The sequence below is a fragment of the Pagrus pagrus genome (genome assembly GCF_965226575.1).
Source record: "Pagrus pagrus genome assembly, chromosome: 3".
Lineage (NCBI taxonomy): Eukaryota > Metazoa > Chordata > Actinopteri > Spariformes > Sparidae > Pagrus > Pagrus pagrus.
In genome coordinates this window covers 17,776,622-17,798,897 of record NC_140187.1, presented here as the reverse complement: position 1 = coordinate 17,798,897, position 22,276 = coordinate 17,776,622, and the positions used below count along the sequence as shown (strand labels likewise).

The 22,276-nt window shown below is 41.6% G+C and overlaps 2 protein-coding genes across 3 annotated transcripts; both read left to right on the top strand.

The window, feature by feature from the left end:
• The first annotated feature begins 1,971 nt into the window (after positions 1-1,971).
• nbl1 (NBL1, DAN family BMP antagonist) lies at positions 1,972-9,528 on the top strand. 2 transcript variants are annotated; one of them, XM_084348231.1, is made up of 4 exons: positions 1,972-2,076; positions 3,917-4,097; positions 6,581-6,692; positions 8,862-9,528. In XM_084348231.1, the coding sequence occupies exons 2-4, from the start codon at positions 3,925-3,927 to the stop codon at positions 9,141-9,143; spliced, it is 567 nt and encodes a 188-aa protein (XP_084204357.1). In that variant the 5' UTR covers positions 1,972-2,076; positions 3,917-3,924; the 3' UTR covers positions 9,144-9,528. The 2 variants fall into 2 exon arrangements, with proteins under 2 accessions (XP_084204357.1, XP_084204356.1); XM_084348230.1 differs by lacking the exon at positions 1,972-2,076 and adding an exon at positions 2,321-2,822.
• Positions 9,529-13,288: 3,760 nt separating this feature from the next.
• Positions 13,289-19,081, top strand: tmem88bl (transmembrane protein 88b-like). Its single transcript, XM_084348568.1, has 3 exons — positions 13,289-13,454; positions 14,294-14,588; positions 18,099-19,081. Exons 2-3 carry the CDS (start codon positions 14,295-14,297, stop codon positions 18,324-18,326), a joined length of 522 nt encoding a protein of 173 aa, XP_084204694.1. The 5' UTR covers positions 13,289-13,454; position 14,294; the 3' UTR covers positions 18,327-19,081.
• Positions 19,082-22,276: the final 3,195 nt, after the last annotated feature.

Sequence of the window (22,276 nt, the reverse complement as noted above, 5' to 3'; positions counted from 1 at the left end):
CACACTATCCATCACGGCAAAAATTTTCTCATGTCAGAAATTAAGCCATGTCACTCGTCCCCGGTCCATTAAAATATTTGTTTGCAAGTGAAGCGTGAAACAGATAGGGGTGCTTATGGACACAGACCAGGCTGAACACCTGTAAGCAAGGCTGCACTGGTAGGATGAAGTGCAGGAATGAGGTGTGTGTGTGCGGGAGGGTGAGTGATACCACCACCGACACAGCTGAGGTGTAACAGGGCAGCCAAAACCCCTCGGCCTTACCTGTCTCTGCCTGTCTGAACACTTCTCTATGATGAGTCATAGTACCAGACTAATAATGCTACTTAATCACATTTGTTCATCTAATGGCTCGTAACTGTTCAGTCAGGGTTGGTGAATGTCTGGCATGAAAAATAAGACCAGACATGCCATGTGTGCTGCCGCAGGACTGCAGGTTGGAGCTGCTGCTGCTGCTACTGATGTTGTTGCCTTAAAAAGCCAAAGAGCCTGGAATTAAAATAAGCTGATTCAGTGAAGTACTCTGCTTGAGGACAATTTTGAGGCACGTGAACTCTACATTTCGTTGTGTGTGTGTACAAAAATTTCAGATGAACATATTGTACTTTTTGCTCCACTACAGCACATTTATTGTTACTACTTTCTCGCATGGGCAAAACCCTGATGTCAACTTTGAATGGGGCAATTACATGAAATTTTCCAAGAGTAATTCTCGAGGGCACCAAAAGTAGTGCTGTAAAATAAATACTGTCATTGCCAACCTCTCAGATTGACCCAAATTCAAACAGCTTGCAGACACAGGTTGATGTGACTGTGGCTAGCTAGTAAACGATAAAGATTGGTGACAGCTATAAATGTGTTTGATTGGTGATAGTGGTAGAAATGTCAAACATATCTTTATATACATGTATATATATTCCTTTTTATGCTATATCTTGGGGAGAGGGCAGGCGGTGCTGATCAAACCAATATGAGGCAAAAGGCAAAAGTTGCGCACTATTAAACCTTAAAAATTTGCTATTTTAATTATTATATAAAATTACATTTTCATGTTAACAGTGATATGTTGGGAGGGACAAATCATACAGACCTCATAGACCGGTCACAAAGAGTAGAGGAGGAGTTATTCAGATCTTTTACTTACTAAAAATACTCAAGCACATGTAAAGTTCCTGTAGTGAAAGTGTTATTTTAAAGTATAATCAGCAAAATGTACTTACAGGTATTAAAAGTAAAAGCTCTGCAGAAGAAACCTCCCTGTGATTGTTATACTGTTACATGATCAGATTATTATTACTGATGTTTTAATGTGTGTGAACACTTTTACTGTAGTCAGTCGAGGTGGAGCTAATTTTAACAAGACCTTCATATACTGTCCGGTAGTTTGATGTATAAAAATGCACCATATTTTAAAATCTGTAAAATCTTGATTTAGTATAATATATTTAGTATATAAATAATTGAGAAAGAAAATACCATGTAGTGCTAGAAGTATATGAGAACATAAAATGAAAATGCTTAATTAAAGTACAAGGATTTTGAGTTTGTACTCAAGTGCAGCACTGGAGTAGATGTACCTACACACACGTCTGCTTAATACTAACAAGTACATTAAATACTTTTTAGCTTTTTAATACTTTTGGGCAGATCTTATATGGGAGTATAATTTAACATTGTTGTATGTGTGTTGGCTTTTCCTTGAGGATATGAATACTTCTTACATACACTACTCAAAGTTAGTTAGGGATAATGGGATATGGATATGCAGTAAATGTCAAATAAAAATTAATACATGTCACAGAATAAGCAATCAAGTGAAAAACTAAAATATCCAAATATACCTAACTAATTTTGAGTAGTGTTCTTCCAATTTAAATAGGATTTTAAAGAAGCACACCGACAGGTCAGCCAAACCAGGAATAATTGAGCCTTCCAGCAGGGCTGTCAGTGCGGACATTGAGTGTCTCACTGCAGACATTGAGGGCCCTTAATGAGATGGAGTTGTCATGAGTTTACGGTTAAAGTAATGTGCAATTCATAGACTTTCAGCTGCTTGAGGGAAGTGTTTAAGAAAAGGTATGTTCACATCTGTTCTCCAGTTGTTCATTTCATCAGGACAGGCTATCATACCGTGTTAAAAGTGATATAATTTTATCTAAAAAACACACGTAAGTGGTGCCAGATGCAAAGCTGACGCGTGACTGTAAATCCCCCCTCCTGTTTGTGTAATCTTGTTATATTTGCATTTTTGCCCTGTAAATCTGATCTGCGCTCTCGCCTCGCTCCTACTTGGGGAAACATTTGAAACCTTTCCCAGCAGTTCCCCTCCCTCCCCGCTTTCTCTCGTCCAGAAACGGCACAGCAGGACCCCTGTCTGAGGGCTCAACCGCGCCTAACCCCGGCTTCAGAGGGTTTTTTTTTTTTTTTTTTACGACAAAAGGCAACAACTTGGAAAGTGTCCTTCAGAGGAGTTACGGGGGGATTTAGCCGTGCACGGGAGGAGAACAAAGGGGAGGGGACGGTCTGAGCTGATGGACTCGGAGATGAGATAGCGTTCATAACCGACCCCATCTCCCCATCCTTCCCCGGCGGACGGACGGCTCTGTTTCTTTCCGGATGATGTAACTGTTTTATGACAGACTGGGCTCGGGTTTTATCCTCGCCGTTCACGAAGTGCTCATTCTTTCCCTTAATTATCAGCGCACGGCGAGCCGCATCCTCCGGTTTTTAGGAGCCCGTGTCCAGGTTTCGGTGAGGGGGCTCAGCTCAGCGGGACGTTGCGCAGTGCTCGACTGGCTGTTCCCAGGGGTCGGAGAGCGGCGGTAAGTGTGACAACTACGACCGCTGTTGGGGCTACTCAGAAAGTACCGTGCTCCTCGTTACTAGCCTGAAAAGTAACGTTATCAGTACTCCTGTAATTGTAGTTACCCCCCTGAGAGATGCTTTCCAGCACATTATGCTACTTTTTATTCTTGCTAGCCTCCTTTTTCAGCCGTTGGTTAGCTTGCTTCACATTTTTAAAAGTGACGGTTTGAACTTTTACCGGTTACGTTACGTTACGTTACGTTAACAGAAACCAGATTGAGATTCAACTTTAATTATTTTGCCACTTTTTGAAATGCCTGGGACAGATAACCACTTTTTAGTCGTGACATACTGCATTTGAAACAGTAACTAAAGTAATTCGTTACTGTAACGCGTTACTACTTTAACAGTCACATCCACAGGGTGCTCAGACTGTACAGCGTGCTGCGTTTAAAGGCAGTCACGTAAAGTCCTGATGTATGTCTGAAGGTGTTTGTTATATAAAGTTCTTCTTCTTTAACACTGGGGGAAAAAAAGAGCCAGCAGCCTCTTCACCTTCAGATCTCTATTGATTCTTGATGACAAGGCTGTGATTGTGTCAGAGACATATGGAAGTGCTGCAAAGTGTGTAAAGGAGTCGACGTGGGTGACCGCTGGGCCGTCTTTTTATAAGCAGCAGGAGAAAACCATTTTGTAGGTTGTAAATGACGTGACTCCTTGAGGTATTTTTTAAAGAAGAGGGTGAAAGAGAGCAGACTTGAAGTCAGGTGGTTTGGAGCAGACATTTGCCACCCTCCCCCATTTTATTGTCTCTTTTGGGACAATATAAACCCAGTATGATGTTCTCTACGCAACTGGTGACTCACATAATGAAGAAGTTGTGTCTATTAATTATTCCAATAAGTTAAATATGAAGCCCAGGGTCATCTGGATTTCAAGCTGCTTAATCACCAGGAAGTTGTCAATCCACATCTGCAGGGATATGCAAAGTTCAAATTTAGGATTAACTGTTAAAACCATCCGAAAACGTCAAGGGATTTTGTCTACTCTCTTGTGTGTGTTTTTGTGTGGAACAAGGGTGGTAACACGCTGTGGTTTTCTGCCCCTTTAGGTGCAGTCATGTGGCAGAGGATTCAGATTTGCTGCGCACTGTTTGCACTGTATTCAGCAGCACCGCCTGCACACATCAACCGCCTGGCGCTGTTCCCTGACAAGAGCGCCTGGTGCGAAGCCAAGAACATCACACAGATAGTCGGGCACACGGGATGTCAGCCTCGCTCTATTCAAAACAGGTCAGGATGAAGGCCCTCTCTGTCTCTCTCTCTGTCCGTCTGGCTGACAATCTGTTGGTGCAGCAGAAAAAAGTGAATCATCCGGAAATGTCTAGATGTCACTAAGTTGCATCCTCAGTTGTCTCATTCATAGTAGATCACACTGGTGTTGGTGTATCAAAGGTATCATGGTACTTTAACTTATTGTAGCACACCATATGGGTTTCTTTGTTATAGTCAGTTTACTACAAACATGTATTGTTTGTTTTATTTTGTTCTATTTGTTTTATTAATTTGTGTATATTTTTACCTTTAGGAAGTTATTGGTTCCCATTAAATTCAGTTAAAGCTGCTGTAAGTGACATTTATTCCAACAGTTATCACTGTTATAGAGTGTTTGGTCAGTGACCCATGTCCCCTGCAGTAAAAAAGAAAATACTTTTCTGGTATCCCTGCCGACTTTATCCAATCAGGACAGAGAACTCCATAAAGAGGCGGTCCTGTGTGCTAGTGAACACGCAGAGAGCACGGCCCTCCTGTTTGCTGCTATGTCTGGCGATTACCGCTGCACGTTCAAGGGGTGACGTAGAGAGGAGGGAGGGGATTGCACTTGCAGCAGCTTTAAGTATAAAAATCAACTTGCAGAGACTTGAAACTTGTATGTTACACTTGTTTGTGCTCTACAACCTTTAAACGATTGGAGATTTTCATGCTTTTTATTGTCAACAAATTCCATGAAAAGACTAATGCCGACAATGTGTTCATCTGTCTTTCAGTAGTTTGTGACTTCACTATCTGTGGCGTCCAGCCGACTGAAGTTGTAAATCTTTAAAAAACTTGCTATGAATATATTCCTTTATTTGAAAGAAATGCTATATAAAACAACAAAACTAAAACAGCAGTAACACTTTATGATAACTATCACTGTTAACAAACAATCAAAATGCCTTATATACCATTCATTAAGCAAGTGTCTATTGTAAAGTTGCAGCTGATGTTTATGTTTTGTAAATGGTTAATAGATATTCTGTAGTTCATCTATAAACATTATTTGGATGAGCATTATTGAGTTGCAACTGATGTATATAAACCTTTACGAAGGCTTAATAAGTGGTTTATAAAGCATTTAATTTTTTGTTAACAGTGAAATAGCTATTAACTTAAGTTGAATTAACAATAATTTAAGTGTGACCAGCCAGTTTAGTACATTGACGTATATTTTGTTTTATTACTAACCATTGGAAAAGAATTTCAGCAGTATTTTCCAGGTGTGTATCTTTCTGCCTTTAGCAAGTTTTTTAGTTCCCACAAATCAGTCAAGTATGACTGAAAATCAACATGCAGAGACTTGACACTAATCAGTTCATTACACTTGTTTGTGTGCTACAATCTCAAAAGTAAGAAGAGGAAGGAAATAACCTCCTGGAAAGTCTCAACTCTGCTTGTTGATTTCCGTACAGACATCTTTGTACGAAAATCAGCGTCTGCCTGCCTGGTTTGATAATTGAATTTAAAAACCAGAGATGAATTGGAAAACTGCAGGCACTTTGGAGATATTCATGTTTCTCAGCAAATCTTTTTGTCAGCAAATCCCATGAAAAGACTAAAAACCGACAATGTGTTCATCTGTCTTGCAGTAGTTTCTGTCTCTCCTAACCTATTTATGGCATTTAGCCGACTGACGACATAAATGTTTAAAAACTTGTCAGGATTATTTACTATTATATATAAAAAAAGACTATTAAAATGTTTCAGCAAACAATACTCAAACAGAAGTAATTACTGCATTTCTTGAGGACTATATTATGCTGTTTATTTGTTGCTCTAGTGAGTAATTACAGCGGCAGGACAGTGTCTGTGGGACTGAAAATAAATTACAAAGCCCATGATTATTTTAACAAGGGAACATGTCACCCAGTGCAGCGCTTGTGGCTCAGTCGTGTGTTTTAGTAGTTTTTGGAAACAGTGAAGAAAAACGCTATTTCAGGCTTTGGCTGACACAGAGAGGATAGATCACTTCATTGTTTGTTTTGTTCTTTTAATGGTATTTGTTGACAGTAAGAAAAAAAAACAAAAGAGCACCAGACTTGTTTTTTATTTAAGTGTCTGATCTGTTGTCAGTAGACAAAACATGCAAGTATAACTCTCTATGCTGCCTTCAAGTTATTTGATTGTAATATAGTTGGGTTGAAGTTCATTAGTTATTCTACTAGAGGGTAACTTTACTACATTTATATGAATTCTTCCCTGTGACATAAGTAGAAGTGTTGCACACTACTCCCCATGTTTAACACAATAGTATTTGGGGAATTCAACATTTTAATCATGATTTACATTTATAATCTGAAGTTGACCAGTGCTTCACCTTACATTTGTAAATAAATCTCTATTGTGTGATCATATGTTTGGCCCGAGGGTACCAGACATCCATAGCTCTTCCTTACACAGGCATGACGACGTGTCTGTAGGAACAATGAAATTAATGCGTTCTGTCCTCCTCACAGAGCTTGTCTGGGCCAGTGTTTCAGTTACAGCGTCCCCAACACGTTCCCACAGTCGACCGAGTCTCTGGTGCACTGTGACTCCTGCATGCCTGCCCAGACACAGTGGGAAGTGGTAAGAGTTATTGCACATTAGCTCATGTAGCAAGCACACACCAACACTGACTCGTCAAACTCACACACAGACCGCAAGTTTCCAACATAAAAGATGGCAATCACTGCTCACCAGTGAACACATACCAGAAGAAAATAAAACCATAAATGGAGGTTTTTGAATAGATCTCTGTCACATTTTCTGCGGTTCCCCATGAACCATCAGCCTGTATTTTATTTTCATCTGAAGCTCATTGTCCCTCTCAGCCAGAAGGAATCCAGTCTTGTGACAACAAAGGCTTTGTAGTGAGGTGTATGTAGTTTGGAAAGCTGCCAGGTAGGCTCGGCGGGTGGGACCGCAGGTGAAGTCGCCTCATATTTCACTGGAAAATATTGTATCTTTTGGAGTGCCCTGCTGTTACCTGATAGATTCATTACTTTTCTTAGTATTTTTGTTGCATGAGAAAGGCCAGAGAAAGTGCATTTACGCTCTCACCTTACTTCTAATTATCTGGAAATGAATGTTTATGTCTGTGGTTATGATTGTTGTTGCAGGACTTTAAACAAAATTCAGTTTGAAACAACAACGTCAGCTCTCATGAAAGAGGAGACTGCTCCATGCTGCTTTGGCACTTGTGGTTGATCTTGATAAAACAGCTGAATGATCACTTTCAGTGGGTAATGATAACAGTGAGGGGAAGTTGCGTGAGGTCTGGAGAGCTACAAGAGCTTGTGCAATGCTGTGGATTATAGGGGGTTTATATTTTCTGTTTATTTTATATGACGTTTCTTTCAGTATTTCTTTAGTCCGTGGACAATACAGTCATGATGCAATCAGTTTCTCAGAATGAAAATAAGACTGTCTTGAACAAAGCAAAACACAACACTGAGGAGTAAGAAGTTGATGGCAGGTCTACAGGAAACAGGATGTACATATTGTAAAAATTTGATTTCCCAAGAAGGAAGATAGAGCTGTAACAATTAGTCGATAAATCAATTAGTTGATTGAAAGAAAATTAGTAGCCAACTATTTTGATCATCAATTAATTGTTTCAGTCGGTTTTCGAGGAAAATTGTCAAACACTTGCTGGTTCCAACTGCCTGAATGAGAGGATGTGCTGCTTTTCTTTGTCCTTTATGACCGTAAATGAAGAGTCGTTCAGTTATGGACTGTTGGACAATTTGACGTCACTTTGGCATCTGGAAAATTGTTTAGTATTTAAATTATTTTGACATTATATAGACTAAACTATTAATGGATTAACGTGAAAATAATTGGCAAATGCATCGATTATGAAAATAATCGTTAGTTGCAGCCTTAGTGGAAAAGACAAAAACAAAATGTCTCGTTGAATACGAGCAAATTACTGTACAAGTCATCAAATACAAATGAACACAATAAGTAAAAATGGAAAATCTAGTCTAGACTAGGGGTGCCCAAACTTTGTCCCTTCGAGGGCCTGAAGCTAAAAGATAATATATTGTAAATGATGATGCAAAAATGGTACTAAGATCTGAAGTTCCTTTAATTGAATGAATTCCTGCATTTTTCCCCCGGGCCCCATTTTGGGCAGCCCTCATCTAAACCCTCTCAGTTAAAGAGCCACCTCAATTTATATATTTCTTTTATTGAGAATATTTCTTTCAATTAAGTTTATAAAGGAGATAATTTAGTTATCTCAGCTTTGTTTTATTTCTCTGTTTTGTAGGGCAGGAAAGTAAGCACAGTATTACACACGCACACACATATATATAGGATACAGTAGTTACTAAAAAAAAAAAAGATTTAGCAGTAAGTAGTAAAAATAGAATATTAAGAAATTAATATACCTATATATATATATATGTTTATTAAAATAGCAGCAGATTCAAATGTACTCCGAGCAACTTTTAACTGGTTATGAAACAGTCTCAATGTAATGCTGATCCCTCTACATGACCCACAGAAGCAAACAAGACCATCAGCGAGAAGATTGGCTTTTCTGAATAACTCTTTTAGTGTTTTTTAAATGTCTGTCACCAGGTCGGATTTCAATTTATCCAGGATGGATAAGTCATAAAACTAAAACTGCTTTTTATGGCACAGTTATGAGGATATAGTGGCTTTGAATACAGAACCAAACAAGGTTCAGTTAGGATGAAGTGCAAGTGTGTAGCAGGTCACTGAGAGTGCATTTGTGTATGTGAACAGGTGACTCTGGATTGCCCCGGCAGTGAAGAGTCTCCTCATGTGGATAAGCTGGTGGAGAGGATCTTCCACTGCAGCTGCCAGTCCTGCAGTAAGGAAGGAGCCCAGGAGGGGGCGGTGATGCAGCTGTATCCGGCAGACAACGTGGTGGACGCTCCGTCTTTATCTGACACCCTGAGCGGCGCCCAGGCCCACCCTCTGCCCCCTTCAGACACACACTCTAAAAAGCACGCTCACGCACACACAGACCATCACACACTACCACACACATCAGACGGAGGGTAGCTCCGTCATTTGACTCCTTTTGTCACTTTGCTCATCTCTTCCACCCTCTCTACTCTCCTCCACACCGCATCCTTTGTACCAATCTGTAGTTTTGTAAAGGCACTTTGAAATAAGGCTTCACTTTGTGTTAAAACATTTCCCTGTGTTAAAAGGGACACACACACACACACGCGCGCGCACACACACACACACACAGTCATGCTATCAGATTACACTCCATTGTATATAAACTCGTACAAACACAGCAGCCTGTGCACTCTTTTTGTTTGCTGATTAAACATGCATATGTGTGCATCCAGACATGACTATAGTCTGTTAATAAGCTGTAGTCTCATTATTTTTAATCTGCTTTAATGCAATAAATTCTATTGTTGTGGTAACTGCCCTTTTGTCTTTTGTTGTTCTTAGCTCTCTCCTTCTCTGTCACAGTGAGTATCACATTAAATGGAGTTAGAGAAAGTGTCTTTGTGTTGAACGAAAGAAATACTCACAGCTTCCCCTCACTGTCTCCAAAACTGAAGCTGTGCCTTTACTTTCATGACACATGGTGTTGTTTTCTCTGATCAACAAAACTCCAGTCATGGACAAACATTTAATAGATGTTGGTGCCACTCACTGGAGCACAGAAGAGCTGCATGATCGGAGAAGATCCTGCTGTTCGCTGCTTCATTGGCCTGAATCTGATGTCACTGCGCCAGGAAGTTTAATGAGATGCTGTGATGGAAAGCCGCAGAGAAAGTTTTACCCAGATATTTTCACTTGTTTATGGATGTGAAAAATGTCTTTTAAAGTTGAGTTGAAGCTATTATCATGTGGGTGTCTTACAAAGTTGCAATCTGTCAGTTACTGGCAAGATTGTGACTTTGGAAGATATCTGCTCCATTTGGCGAACTGATTTTGTCCCCTATCATGGACATTAGAGTCATGCTAGGATGGAGAGAAATTCACATCGCAACCATAAAAACTTTAAATGTACATATGAATCAATCCCACGAAGTACAATGTTGATTTAAAGAGGAAAAACTTCACAACAGAGGGCCAGCGGAAGAATTTAAGAGAGTCAGTTCTTTTAATTAAGGTTCAGAATGAGATAATAATTGGCACCAAAAATAATTTGGCCAATGTTTTGTTTTACAAGCTTTGTAGTATCAAGTAAACACAATATAACACCCACAATGAAAGTATCTTTCTACACTTTTACAACTCTTTTATGGCTGTTATTTCTAATTTAATCTCCTTCACAAAGTATTCTGGAAAGAAGTGTGCAGTCTGGAACAGAATAAAGAGCTGGCCTGATGCGCTTTCAAATAGTTCATTTTAATTAAAATGGCAACCGACAACTTTTCCCTGTTAGCGTTTCCAAGTGGTACTATGAGTGCGCTGCTGTTGCAAAGACAACCAAATAAAAACAACGCATGCAGGACAAAACAAGTTTATTCAATCATTTAGCCTAAAATAGAAATGGATTGCCAGTTAATCTTCCTTTTCCTGGGTTGCCTCGTGCAGACAACATTGTATAGTGATAGTGAGGTTTATAGGGAACCAGTGTAAACACTGATGGTTTCATTATTTTGCTTCCATGATATTCAGCAATCAACACTAACTTCTTAATGATTCGTTGAAGCAGAAAACTAGTCTATTGCCAGTTTTAACAGTAATATAACTTAGAGTCTCAGTGAACAGCAGGTCAGCTTAATATGCAGGAAAATATATATACAGACAAGCATACAATTCAACATATAGCAAGTACATTACATTATGTATTCATGAGTGAATAATAGATTAAAACATTTCTGGATTTTCTCGGGTCTTCAAACAAGCCTTTTCTTCCAAAGCAATCTTTATTTCTCTCTTTATTTAGTCCTGAATTGCAAAGCTGTCTGCAGGAACACAAATCCACTTCTGTGTTGTAGCAGTAGTACCACAGGACTTTGATTTTGTCACACTGAGACTAAAGAGGGACCCAAATACAGGAGACGGCAGCCAGGGATATCAATGTATGAGGTTTTAGTCAGGATCACGACAGAACGCCAGGAATGGGAAAACACAACAACAGGCTCAGGGAAACTCAACACATGTCTTGACAAAGACTGAACTAAAAGGCTGGACTTAAATACAAACTGAACTAACGAAGGGATGAGGTGCAGGTGGAGTGAGGCGGAGAAACACAGGTGAGGGTAACAAGTGCAGGGAACAAGAGAGCAGGGAAAGAGCTGATAGACTAGAAAGTAGAAGGAGATGCAGTGCATGTGTAGAGGGAGAGCAGACTGGGGAGGAGCACAGGAACACAGAAGGGAAACAAGACTTGAAACAGGGCAAAAACACCACAAAACACAAATATAAGAAGACAGAACTGACATGATGATAAATAATATAAACTTTAATACCATTATAAATATTTCATAGCACAGATAAGTCCCTGAGCTAAAGACGAGGCTGTTGAAATCATGAACTCATTACATCTAATAGCTGTCAGTATTAGATGGATGATCTCCTTCTCACAGGGTTCACAGTCGGTGTTCGTGTGCTGCTCGTTGGCCTGAAATGCCAGAAGATGTCAGTCTGCGTGATGCTGCTCAGTAAATGGATGGTGTGTGACCTCGTGCGTGGCTTGAGGCAGAGAGAGTCAGACAGTATCAGAGACGCTACACAAAGAGAAAATGTTCGGTTCACGGTCTGCTGGCTCAGGGTAATAAAGAAAGGCTGGAGGACATAACTGAAGAAAGAAGTGGCTGCAAAAAAGTGTCTGTTACAATTCTTTTTTAAAAGTTCACAGACAGCCCAGCAGATGTCAGCAGATGTTACAGGTTATTATTTACTGTAAGACTGAACTTTTCAACCTCTCCAAACCAGACAGCAAACAAACAGAGCTAAAACATCTTCCACCCGAGACTCTGCAGCAACTCTCCTCTCCTTCATCAATCACTCCCTCATCTCTACGTGCAGGCAGCGTCTATTCCACCGTTTCTCGTCAGCGCTGTCCCATATCCTCCCATCTTTTTTCTCTTGTTCTGTGTAATTAAATTTGAACGGCAAAAGGTTGACTGTCTGTCTGAGCTGCAAAACAAATCGATCATTCTCTTATCTCACAGCCACACAGCTGACAAAGCTCTGAGACTGGTGAAAGACTGCAGGCAGAGAAACTCAGAGAGACAATTCTGAACTTGTCACAGCATATTATCACATATTAACTTGTTTATGTGCTTTGATTTGGTTTTGTTCTCACACAGGCAGACTTATCTTTCATTTGGCACAACACATTCATCACTTCTTTTGTTTTTTGATACAGATTGGGTGATTTTAATATCATTTTCATCTCTGAGTGCATAACAGGTGTACACTCTTTACGCCGTGTGTCCTTTATCAGTATAAGTGCAGCCTAATCTCATTCTGCTGAGATGTTATCTGATTATCCGACTCAACTGAATTGCATTTACTTGTGTAAACCTTAGCAAAGGTCACCTGATTGTACAGATGACAAGATGAACAGTCTAGGATACGAGCAGTCGATGTTTACATGTATTAATCACTTTTTTATTGGCCACATGTGAGCGGCTCGTCAGACTGTTGAAGTTGTTTGATGCTGCTGGACTGTGGTTCACCTTCGTGAAAACCTGGGGTTGGATTTTCCGTGACAGTCCAAAGGATGCGACACCTTCAGTAGTCGTCAGCACCTACGTTACGTTACAGACCTGGGACTTGTGTTTACGACAGTGGTGTTGCACTCAGAAACTGTGGGGGGCGCCAAATCGCACAAAATGCCCATTTCCACATAATGTTGCTTTAAAGCATTTTTACAACGAGAATCCATCCAGTTTGCATTTGTTTATTCTTAATAACGTTGAGGTAAGTTGGTAAATCCATTGATAAATTGATTCTAAGAAGTTTTCACCCAACCTGGCAACCCAAAAGTTTTTTCCCCTGTATATCTATAAATGAAGCCAGCAGCTGAACTCCACCCCTCTGGTCATTCATGGGGAGAGGCTGTGTGCATGTCTGCAAAATCCAACAAAAATACTCCAGTAACAAATTGCTGTTTTGTGTGTCACACTTGAAAATGCACCTGATGTGCGGCCGCGTGAGCGCGCACTTCACGGTAGTGCGCGTGGCCCGGAGCGGCTCGCGCCCTCAGACGCACAAAGGCTCCTCACAGCATCAGCAGCAGCAGCACAGGGTCCCACTGACTGCTGCCTCTGTCCGCTGCTCTACAAACAAATAAGTGTTCATCTCGTTGTGTGGTGAGATTAGGAGCTGCGGGTCGATCTGCGGGAGAAGAATTCAGCAAGGGATTAACGAGATTTGTACTTGGAGGTAGGAACTAAAATCCTCATTTACAGCGGGTTGTTTAAAGACGCTTTATTAAAGGATGCATAGTGCTGCTCCATCACATGCGTGACTGTTTTGAACACTGTGGTTTAACAGTTTCCTGTCAGAAAGAGCAGAGTCAACTAAAGTACAAACAGAGACTATAATGTTTTATCAATCCAAGGTAAAAGATCAGGACACCTCACATAAAACAAACGTGTTCAGGTCATGCTGAAGCTGCTTAAACTGATCTGAGAGCAGCAGATCATGTGTCCTGTCCGGTGTGATGCTGAACAGCCCTGGTTCGTGTCTGCAGCTCAGCAGGAAGCTGCCCAGGTTAAAAGATTCAGACTGATCTGTTTCAGATGGATCATATTGGCATACAGTCTGGGCTCTACTGGCAGAGGGCTGATCGATGACATCGACGAAGGAGATAAAGTGTGTGTGCATGTGTGTGTGTGTGTAAAATCAAAGCAGGCTATAGGTCCCTCATTTACATAGACTAATTAGTTATTGGCTGCCTGGATGGAAGACAGAAGAGGGCAGTGAGGGAGCAGGGCGGTGCCTCACTACTCTTATTTTTGGTTTTAAAGTTCAGTGTGTATGCAAAAATGACATGCAGCTGAATCAAACAGCATCCAGCCTGGGAAGGAAACATAAAATTCAGGTGTTTTTGTGTGTGGTTCACATGAAAGTGATTACAAGCTAAGAAATGGCCAATAAATAAGTTTGTTTTTCATTTATTTAGCACAGATGTACAATTTAAAGCACCTCACCTTTGTACAATTGTTACATCTAACAGTCTGAATCAGAACACTTCACCCTGCTCTCTCTTTCTCCCTCAGGATGTGTGGTATGGACGTGGACCTGGACGATGGCGGTTCAGGCGAGGAGGAGAAAGAGGAGGAGTTCTGGGTTGGGGAGGGAGTGAAGATGCTGCCCCCTCCGGTGGCCCACAGCGGGGGCAGCGCGTGGGGCAGCCGCAGGGGCAGGTGCGGCTGCGTGGCCTGCGGGGCGGCGCTCATCGTCTGGAACCTGTGTGTGGTGTTAGTCAGCGCTTTGCTCCTGGCCCTGGTCTTCTCTGTGGTGCTGCTGCCTGCAATGCTGCTGCTGTACGTCGGCTTCCTCTGCCACTCCAGGGTGAGTCGTGTGCAGCAGCGAGGTCTCAAGTTGATATTAATCCGTGTGTTATTGTGTTTGTGTAGAAGCAGCGGAAAGTTTACTGTGCATCTAGTGGACAGCTGGTGCGATTTGAGCTCCAAAATTTAGGTTGTAAAGTTGAATCTCAGCTAATCCTGCTGCTCTGGATGATTAGTCAGTGGATACTTGGCTGGGGTGGACACAGACTATAGTATCAGACACTGTTTACCAAGAATCACCAAGAGCCCCAGGATACAATATGTGCACAATGTGAAATCATTGCCATCTAATAAGATAGTTAGTTCTTTTACCTTTTGCAACAAATTATGCTCCCAAAGTCTGTTTTATGTAACCAAGTTTCCACTTACTTACTTTGCTGCAAATGTCCTTTCGTGCAGACAGAGCGAAACAGCCTGCTGTCATGCAAATTAAACCACAATACATTATAATTGAACTGTCTGTATAAATCTCTACAATGCCCTGACTCTTTGGAAGCAAACAAAAAGATGCAGTTTTAAAAATGATAATAACCCAGAGAAAAAGTATGCTTTGTGTCCTGCCAAGTACAACATTGATTCCTTGCACTGTCCCCTCTGTTTGTTGCTCAATAATCTCCCAAAGTTTTGATTTGATTTCCCATGGCAACCGTATTTTGACAACTAATCACCATGCTGGACGTGTCCTTAAAAGCCTTGTGATTGTCCAGACGGGGGTCCATAACACAAACCCTGTCATTTCAATGTCGATATTAGGTTCGACTCTCTTCCTCTTTTCCCTCATGTTTCAAGTGTCCGACATAAAAGCACAAAAAAATTATTTGAAAGAAGAAAAAGTAAATGTTGGGAGGGTGTGAATAACTTTCGTGTACCTGTTCTACAATCAATATTTTTGTAATAAAAAAGGGTGAATTAAAGGATGAATTATATGAATTATATTATATTAAATGATTATACAATGTGAAAGGCGTTGCTCGTAGTAACAAAACCACAGATAATCATTACCTGACTGTAGCTGCCGTCAGTGTTTTAGCAGCTTTCAGCTCATTGTTTTTGTTTTAGTTTAAGTTTTAAGATTTATGCTTCTGCGTTGAATCTATGCCGTAGCCTAACATGCACCTCGCCAGATATCTAACGCGCATTGCAGCAACACAGACCACAACGACTGTCATTGTTAGTATTGCGGCAGTGCTAATACAGGGGATTGTGACCTGTAGTCTCCCCGGTAAACACATCAACCTCTTCGGCTGTTGCAGGCAATCCTGACTGGCTCTTCATGGGTTATACCCAGATTGTCTCTGGGTTAGAGAGCGAACAGGCTGGATATCCAAAGGGCCGGAGGCCCCTCAAATAGCAGCCTGGAGACAAACGCTGCCCTTGCTGAAACAAAGTAACGTTCAAGCTGTGTATAGAGGGGCAGCTCACCCTGTGGACACTCGACCTGTCCACTTTGCCTAACCAAGAGACACAGTCACGAGCCGCAGGGGTCAGTGTGTTTACTGGGGAAAGTACTGCCGGCAATGCAGTCACGCCAGCGCACGTGTATAAGTGCTCCCAACGGTCAAGGCCACTTGCGTAGGTTCTGCGTAGAGCCTTCTTGCAACTATAAATGAACGTTAAGGATAGCACAGTGGTGCGGTGGTTACCACTGTTGCCTTACAGCAACAGCTCTCGGAGTTTGCATTTTCTCCTCATATCTGTTTAGGCTTCTTCAAACAGTTCAAAGACATTCAAATTAGATAAATTGGTGACTCTAAGTTGCCCGTAGGTGTGAATTTTCCTGACCTGTCCAGGCCCAATGTTAGCTGGAACCAGCTGCACCCCCCCTTTGACCCTACAAAGGATAAGCGGTGACAGATAATGGGTGAAGCTGTTGTTTTCAGCTAAAAGAACCCTCACTGCCCATCACCAAATGACAGACAGGCACAGAGAGCAGCTAAAGAGCTAGATGTTTTTTCTCCGGAGTTGATAAAGAGCACAACAGAGCTAAAAGGAGAGTGAGTACTGCACTTAAAGTCATTATGTGGACAAAAACATGACTGCAGGTGACTCATAATGTGGCTCCATAACTGCTGGCAACTGTTTGCTAATAAATTCAGCAAATCAACTTAGAATGTGATAATATGTCGATGTTGTGTTGACAGCTGGTTTCTGCTGCCAACAAGTAGCTAAAAAAAGATGGTGCTCTGTGCCAAGCTGACAAGATGTTAACAAATCACTTCCAGTGAGGAGTCTGCACCCAGTCTCCTTCCGCTTGCCTGGAAGTTTAGGCAAGTAAGCCCATGTCAATTACTGAAAGTGGGAGCGTTACCTCTTGTGAAGACTGGCACTGGCACCTGGAGTCAGAGAGGTAGACAAGACAACCACCGCCTTCGGGCAAAGTGTTTTTGGCAGCATAAGTTAGATGCCGATAACTGATGCCACAAATGTGTCCAGGCTTTCTATGTTGGAAGTTGAGCCCGTCAGTGATTCTTGTTTTGAGGTGAGGAGAAGGGCGCGGCTTGTTTTTTATGAGTCACAAAGGGGGCAGACGGGTAATAAGTAAAATATGGTGAGCATGAAGCCAAATCATGCTGTGAAGATCTTCAGCGCTGTCCTTGACTCACCCAACAGGTCATAACATCACATCCCACCTCAGATTCAGTTGCCAGGTTGCCTCGGTTGCGAGCGATTTTGCGCGTGACGGAGCAGATAAATTGACATGCAAAGTCTGTGCATGCGACAAGACTGTAATTGTGATTAGGCCGGAGAAAATGTCCCTTCAGAGTGAACAAGTACAGACAGTGTCAGAGTTGTGGAGACAGACTGAACATGGCGAGAGGGGACCCACTGAGAGGACCGTCTGATTTGGTGCCGGCACCAGCTGTGCACAGACACAGCGACAGCACGATGAGGAGGAAAATGTACTTGGTGAAAGCACAGTGTGCACTTGACAGAGGTTTTCTCATGTGTGAGTGTTGAACACTGCTGTTGCTAGGGTACATTTGTAGGAGGCAAAGTACATTTAGACAGAGCTCACAATGGGAAATTGTTGAAAAGAGGCTTCAGATGTAACCAAATTGTTCCGAGTGTGTCTGGATTTGACGGAGAAAAGGAGATAATGTGCTTGTTCTTTCTGCGTGTCGTGTGTGAATGAACCTTATGTGCACTCTGATCTCATCCATTCAATGTTTTGTTCACTTCCTGCCTCTTTTGCATCCTTTTGCTAGTTTCCGTCTCTCTCTCTCTCTCTCTCTCTGGCCTGTGTCACATGTGATTGACAGCTCAGAGGGTTACAGACAGTTTCTTCTCCTTATCTGAACTGTAGAGGAAGGCTGGGAGAGACTCTGTCACAGCTCACTACTCACACAGTCCCACGTCTGCACCCTGAGCATATGCAAACACACTCATGCACACAGTAATCATACCAAGCCGACGACAAATCCTAGAGAAGCTGCTGAAGCCAAAATGTTCATTGTGTCCTCTGGAGCCCCTCTGTCTACTCTTATGATCCCCTCTGTGTTTGTCCTTGTAGGTCCTCGACGCCCCTTCTGCCATCTGCCGTTACCTTGACGACAACAGCTGCTCCGCCCTCATCATCCTGGGTTTTGTGATGATGTCGCCGCTCGTGGTCGTGGCGGCCGCCATCTTCTGCGGGCTGCTCCGAAGGTTTCGACTCCTGCTTTTCATTCAGCCGATCACGCGTGCCTGGTACCGAGGGCGGCTGCTGGACTGGGCGGGCGGCGTCCACGCCTGGGTCTGATCTGGACGAAACAGGAGGCGCTTCAGGGGCAGATATGCTAACAGTCAGAGGGGGTCAGAAAGTTACATCAGTGTTAAATCAACCAGAGAAATACAGGAGATACATTACTGAAGAAACACTTGAGATTATTTCAAAGAAATGATGACTCAACTAGATGCTACGTTTAAAAGAAATTGTCATTTTAGGAAATACCTTTATTCAATTAGAGAGTTTGATGAGATCGATGCCACTATTGTGTTAGTACAATAAAAATTAAACTGGTTCGCTTAGCTTAGCACAAAAAACTTTCAGTGGGGGAAACAGCTTTCCAAGGTTCAGAAATCTGCCCAACACCTTAAAAACTCACCAATTAACACCTTTTATCTCATTAGTGTAAAAAAAAAAAAAAACAGTTCAGTCAAGCAACTCATGTTTGAAATGCTTATAATAGCAGCAAAACATGGTTAGAGATTGGCGCCAGGCTCCAACCTCATTAGCAAAGCATCTTGAACCCCTGAGCTGGATCCTGCAGGTGGATGCTTGGATGTCGGTCTGGCTGAAAGAGGCTAACAGGCAGTGGTGGGGAGAGGTGAGAGATTTTGAATCGATTAGTTTGAATAGATCGCCAAATTGTGAGGGTGTGTTTGGTAGATGATTGTAGAAAGTGCGGCATGTTACATGTGTATAACAGTGCAGCTCGAGTAGTCTGCGCGAATGCAGCCATCGCTCCATTTGTGGTTTTACTGTGGATACGTTATAGAAACTGGATACTGGACTTAAAGGATAAGTACCGTTTTTTACAACCTGGACCTTATTTCTGGCAAAAGATATGGTCATTTACTCACCCAGATAACTTTGGTGTCATTCGGCGTCGTTCGGACGAAATTAGATCCAGTGTAGCGGCGTTATATCCATATAATGGGAGAGACGGGGCAGCGACACACAGCCTCTATATAACGCATTATCTGCCACGAAACTAGTTAATTTCATCAATATTTTGTTACGATATGCTAGCGCTATTAGCCTCTGAGTCCGGGCTCGTCCGTTATCAACATCCGGGGTCAAACTAGCAGCAGCAGCTACAGGTAAACAAGGCGCGCTGTCGCGGGTGCGCGCGCAGCTCAGAGACGACATCTTCCAGGTCAGAGGTAGTAGATCAGCCTACAGACCCCGGATGTTGACAATAGACGAGCCCGGACTCAGAGGCTAATAGCGCTAGCATTTCATAACAAAATATTGATGAAATGAACTAGTTTCGTGGCAGATAATGTGTTATATAGAGGCTGTGTGTCGATGCCCCGTTACTCCCATTATATGGATATATCGCCGCTACACTGGATCTAATTTCGTCCGAACGACGCCGAATGACACCAAAGTTATCTGGGTGAGTAAATGACCATATCTTTTGCCAGAAATAAGGTCCAGGTTGTAAAAAACGGTACTTATCCTTTAAAGATGGCACATAATCACTGAACAAGTGCCTCACAACATTGTAGCTTCCAGGTTTGCTTCTACATTGTGCAACTCACTGCACTTCCTGCTCAGCCTATAGTCTGTTTTTTTAACAGAAAGATGAAAGGGGTAGATGAGAATACATCTGCAGGAACTGAAGCAAACAAACAAACAAACAAGCAGAAAAGACAACAGAAAAAAAAACACAAATAAAACAAAAAAGGAAAACAAAAAAAAAAATCGACTTTGCATTGAGATGTCGTCACGCAAAGAGAAACACTTTTTGAAGCTCTGTGAAAATTTGACATATGTAAATCCATCATTGGATTAAAAAGTCATCATAGAACGAGTTATAATCGATCTCGCGTGTAGTCGGAGATGTCCTTTCAATACGTGTCCTTTATAAAGGCCACCAAGGCTGCAGTGTATCCGGCTCTCTTAAAACATCCCTGGGTTTTACAGACTACTTTTGGTTGGCCATAATAACTTCCTGTGCATTTCTCTGGCTGGCTCCATGGACGTATAAAAAGTGGACGGAGCTTCCAGGTCTGAAAAGTGAAGCCAGTGTGGCGGTGCCTTAAACCTGCATTCTGTCTAATGACCAGCAGGGGGCGACTCCACTGGTTTCAAAAAGAAGTCAGATTGAAAGTAAGTTTATGAGAAAATCACCCCACTTCTCACTTGATTTATTGTCTCAGTATCTCAGAGGTGCTGGTAAGCTGTTTCCCTCTGTTTCTGGTCTTTATGCTAAGCTAAGCTAATCACCTCCTTTTTCTATCCTTATTTTTAACTGGCAGAGAGTTTTATGGCTCTTCTCATTTTACTCTCAGAGAGAAAGCAAATAACTGTATTTTCTGAAATGTCTAACTATTAACTTCAAGGCCGAGTTTTGAGGTGTTGTTGTACTGGGTTGTGCATCAAAAGTTGTCCCCATTATTTTGACTAACCCCCTACATGCAAGGTCATTTTATGATTTGTTGAGAACAAGAAAATACGATTGTGCTTATTAACTCCATCGAAGCAATCTCCAGCTCAGTCTTATTTCTCTTCGATTCAGAAACAACTGTTCTCAGTGATTTTTGGATTGACGTCATTGTACGTAAGATCACAAAAAACATATTCTGCACTCACTTGATCTGAAGGAACAGATACAAAAAATGCTATTAAGATAGTGTTTTGTCGAAATGAAGGAAAGTATCATTTGTTTGAATGAGTAGCTTGAAGAGGGGAACGCGTCACATTTATTAGAGTAGTGTTCAGTTAGAATTTGTGAATGAAGCTAATATTTTTGTCATTTTGTATTGCCTGTTTGCTAACTATGTTGACATGGTTACATGTGGGCCTTTCTCAAAAATATGTTGCTGTAAAGTTTTTGTTGTTGCACATTAGAGGTCAAAACATACTCGCAATCAATTGATTCGCTGATCTGCTTTGAGTTGGTCCAGTATGTTGGTCTAATTCTCGGGGACCTCGAGCACCCTGAAAAACAGGATGAACATACGAGGATTTAAATATCGTCTGTGAGGTGAATTAAATTTACAAAAATGTCTGTACTCAAACGAGTTTATCTGATGTAGCATAGCAGTCATGTCTCGTGGGAAGGAGGGCAGTTTATAAAACATATTTCATTTAAGTGCCATAAGAAAACACATCCTTCATTATACAGACATCAGTCGCTGACAGTACAACAAGGTAATGGTTGTTTAGTGGGAGCCAGGTGTTGAACAGGGATTTGAATCATTAGATCAGGAGCTCGCTCTGCTGCCCTCTTTGCATTCTGGTCATTTAAATTCATCAGTGACACACACACGCAGCACATCCTTTTTATCTGTGTGTCACCGCTTTGTAATTTAGTGTTCAGCTCTGAGGTTCATCATTTCTAAGAAGGGCGCCTTGAATCATTTTCTGAGGAGCAGTTATTACTTGTCCTGTGCCATTTTTATCACACTGAAATGTATTTATTTTCTATTTAAAACATATTTATTAGTGTATTTTGTCTGTCTGTTGTGTAGGTGTGGTTATTGATCCTTCATTGTATGTAAATTGTTTACAATAATGATGTCCTGTTTGATCCAGTGTTTCAGAGAACTGAACAGGAAAAAGAAAAGGTGAAATGTGCTTCTTTTTATTACTGCTGTGTTGTATGCTGGTAAATACCACATCTGAAATAATGAATTGGAATGAATACAGTCGCTACAGCTTGTTGTCAATAAGACAGCAACACACTGTCATGTTAAGACCTTCTGTCAATAAAAGGAGGGCTTTGTTTTCAGTCTGTCTCTTTCGTGATGTGACCTGTTCATAAAGGTTTCAGAGGTTGGAGGATGATGACTTGACATTCAACACACTAAAAGGGTATTCTGACCTCAATTTCAAAAGAAAACAACATGACAAAGTCTCTGATACGCCCCCCCTCACCCTCAGTTCACCTCCTGTCACACTGCTCACAGTAAATAATCAGATTGAAGTAAAAATGTCGCCTCTGTTGACGTTCAGTCTGTCCAGATGATGTATGAAGT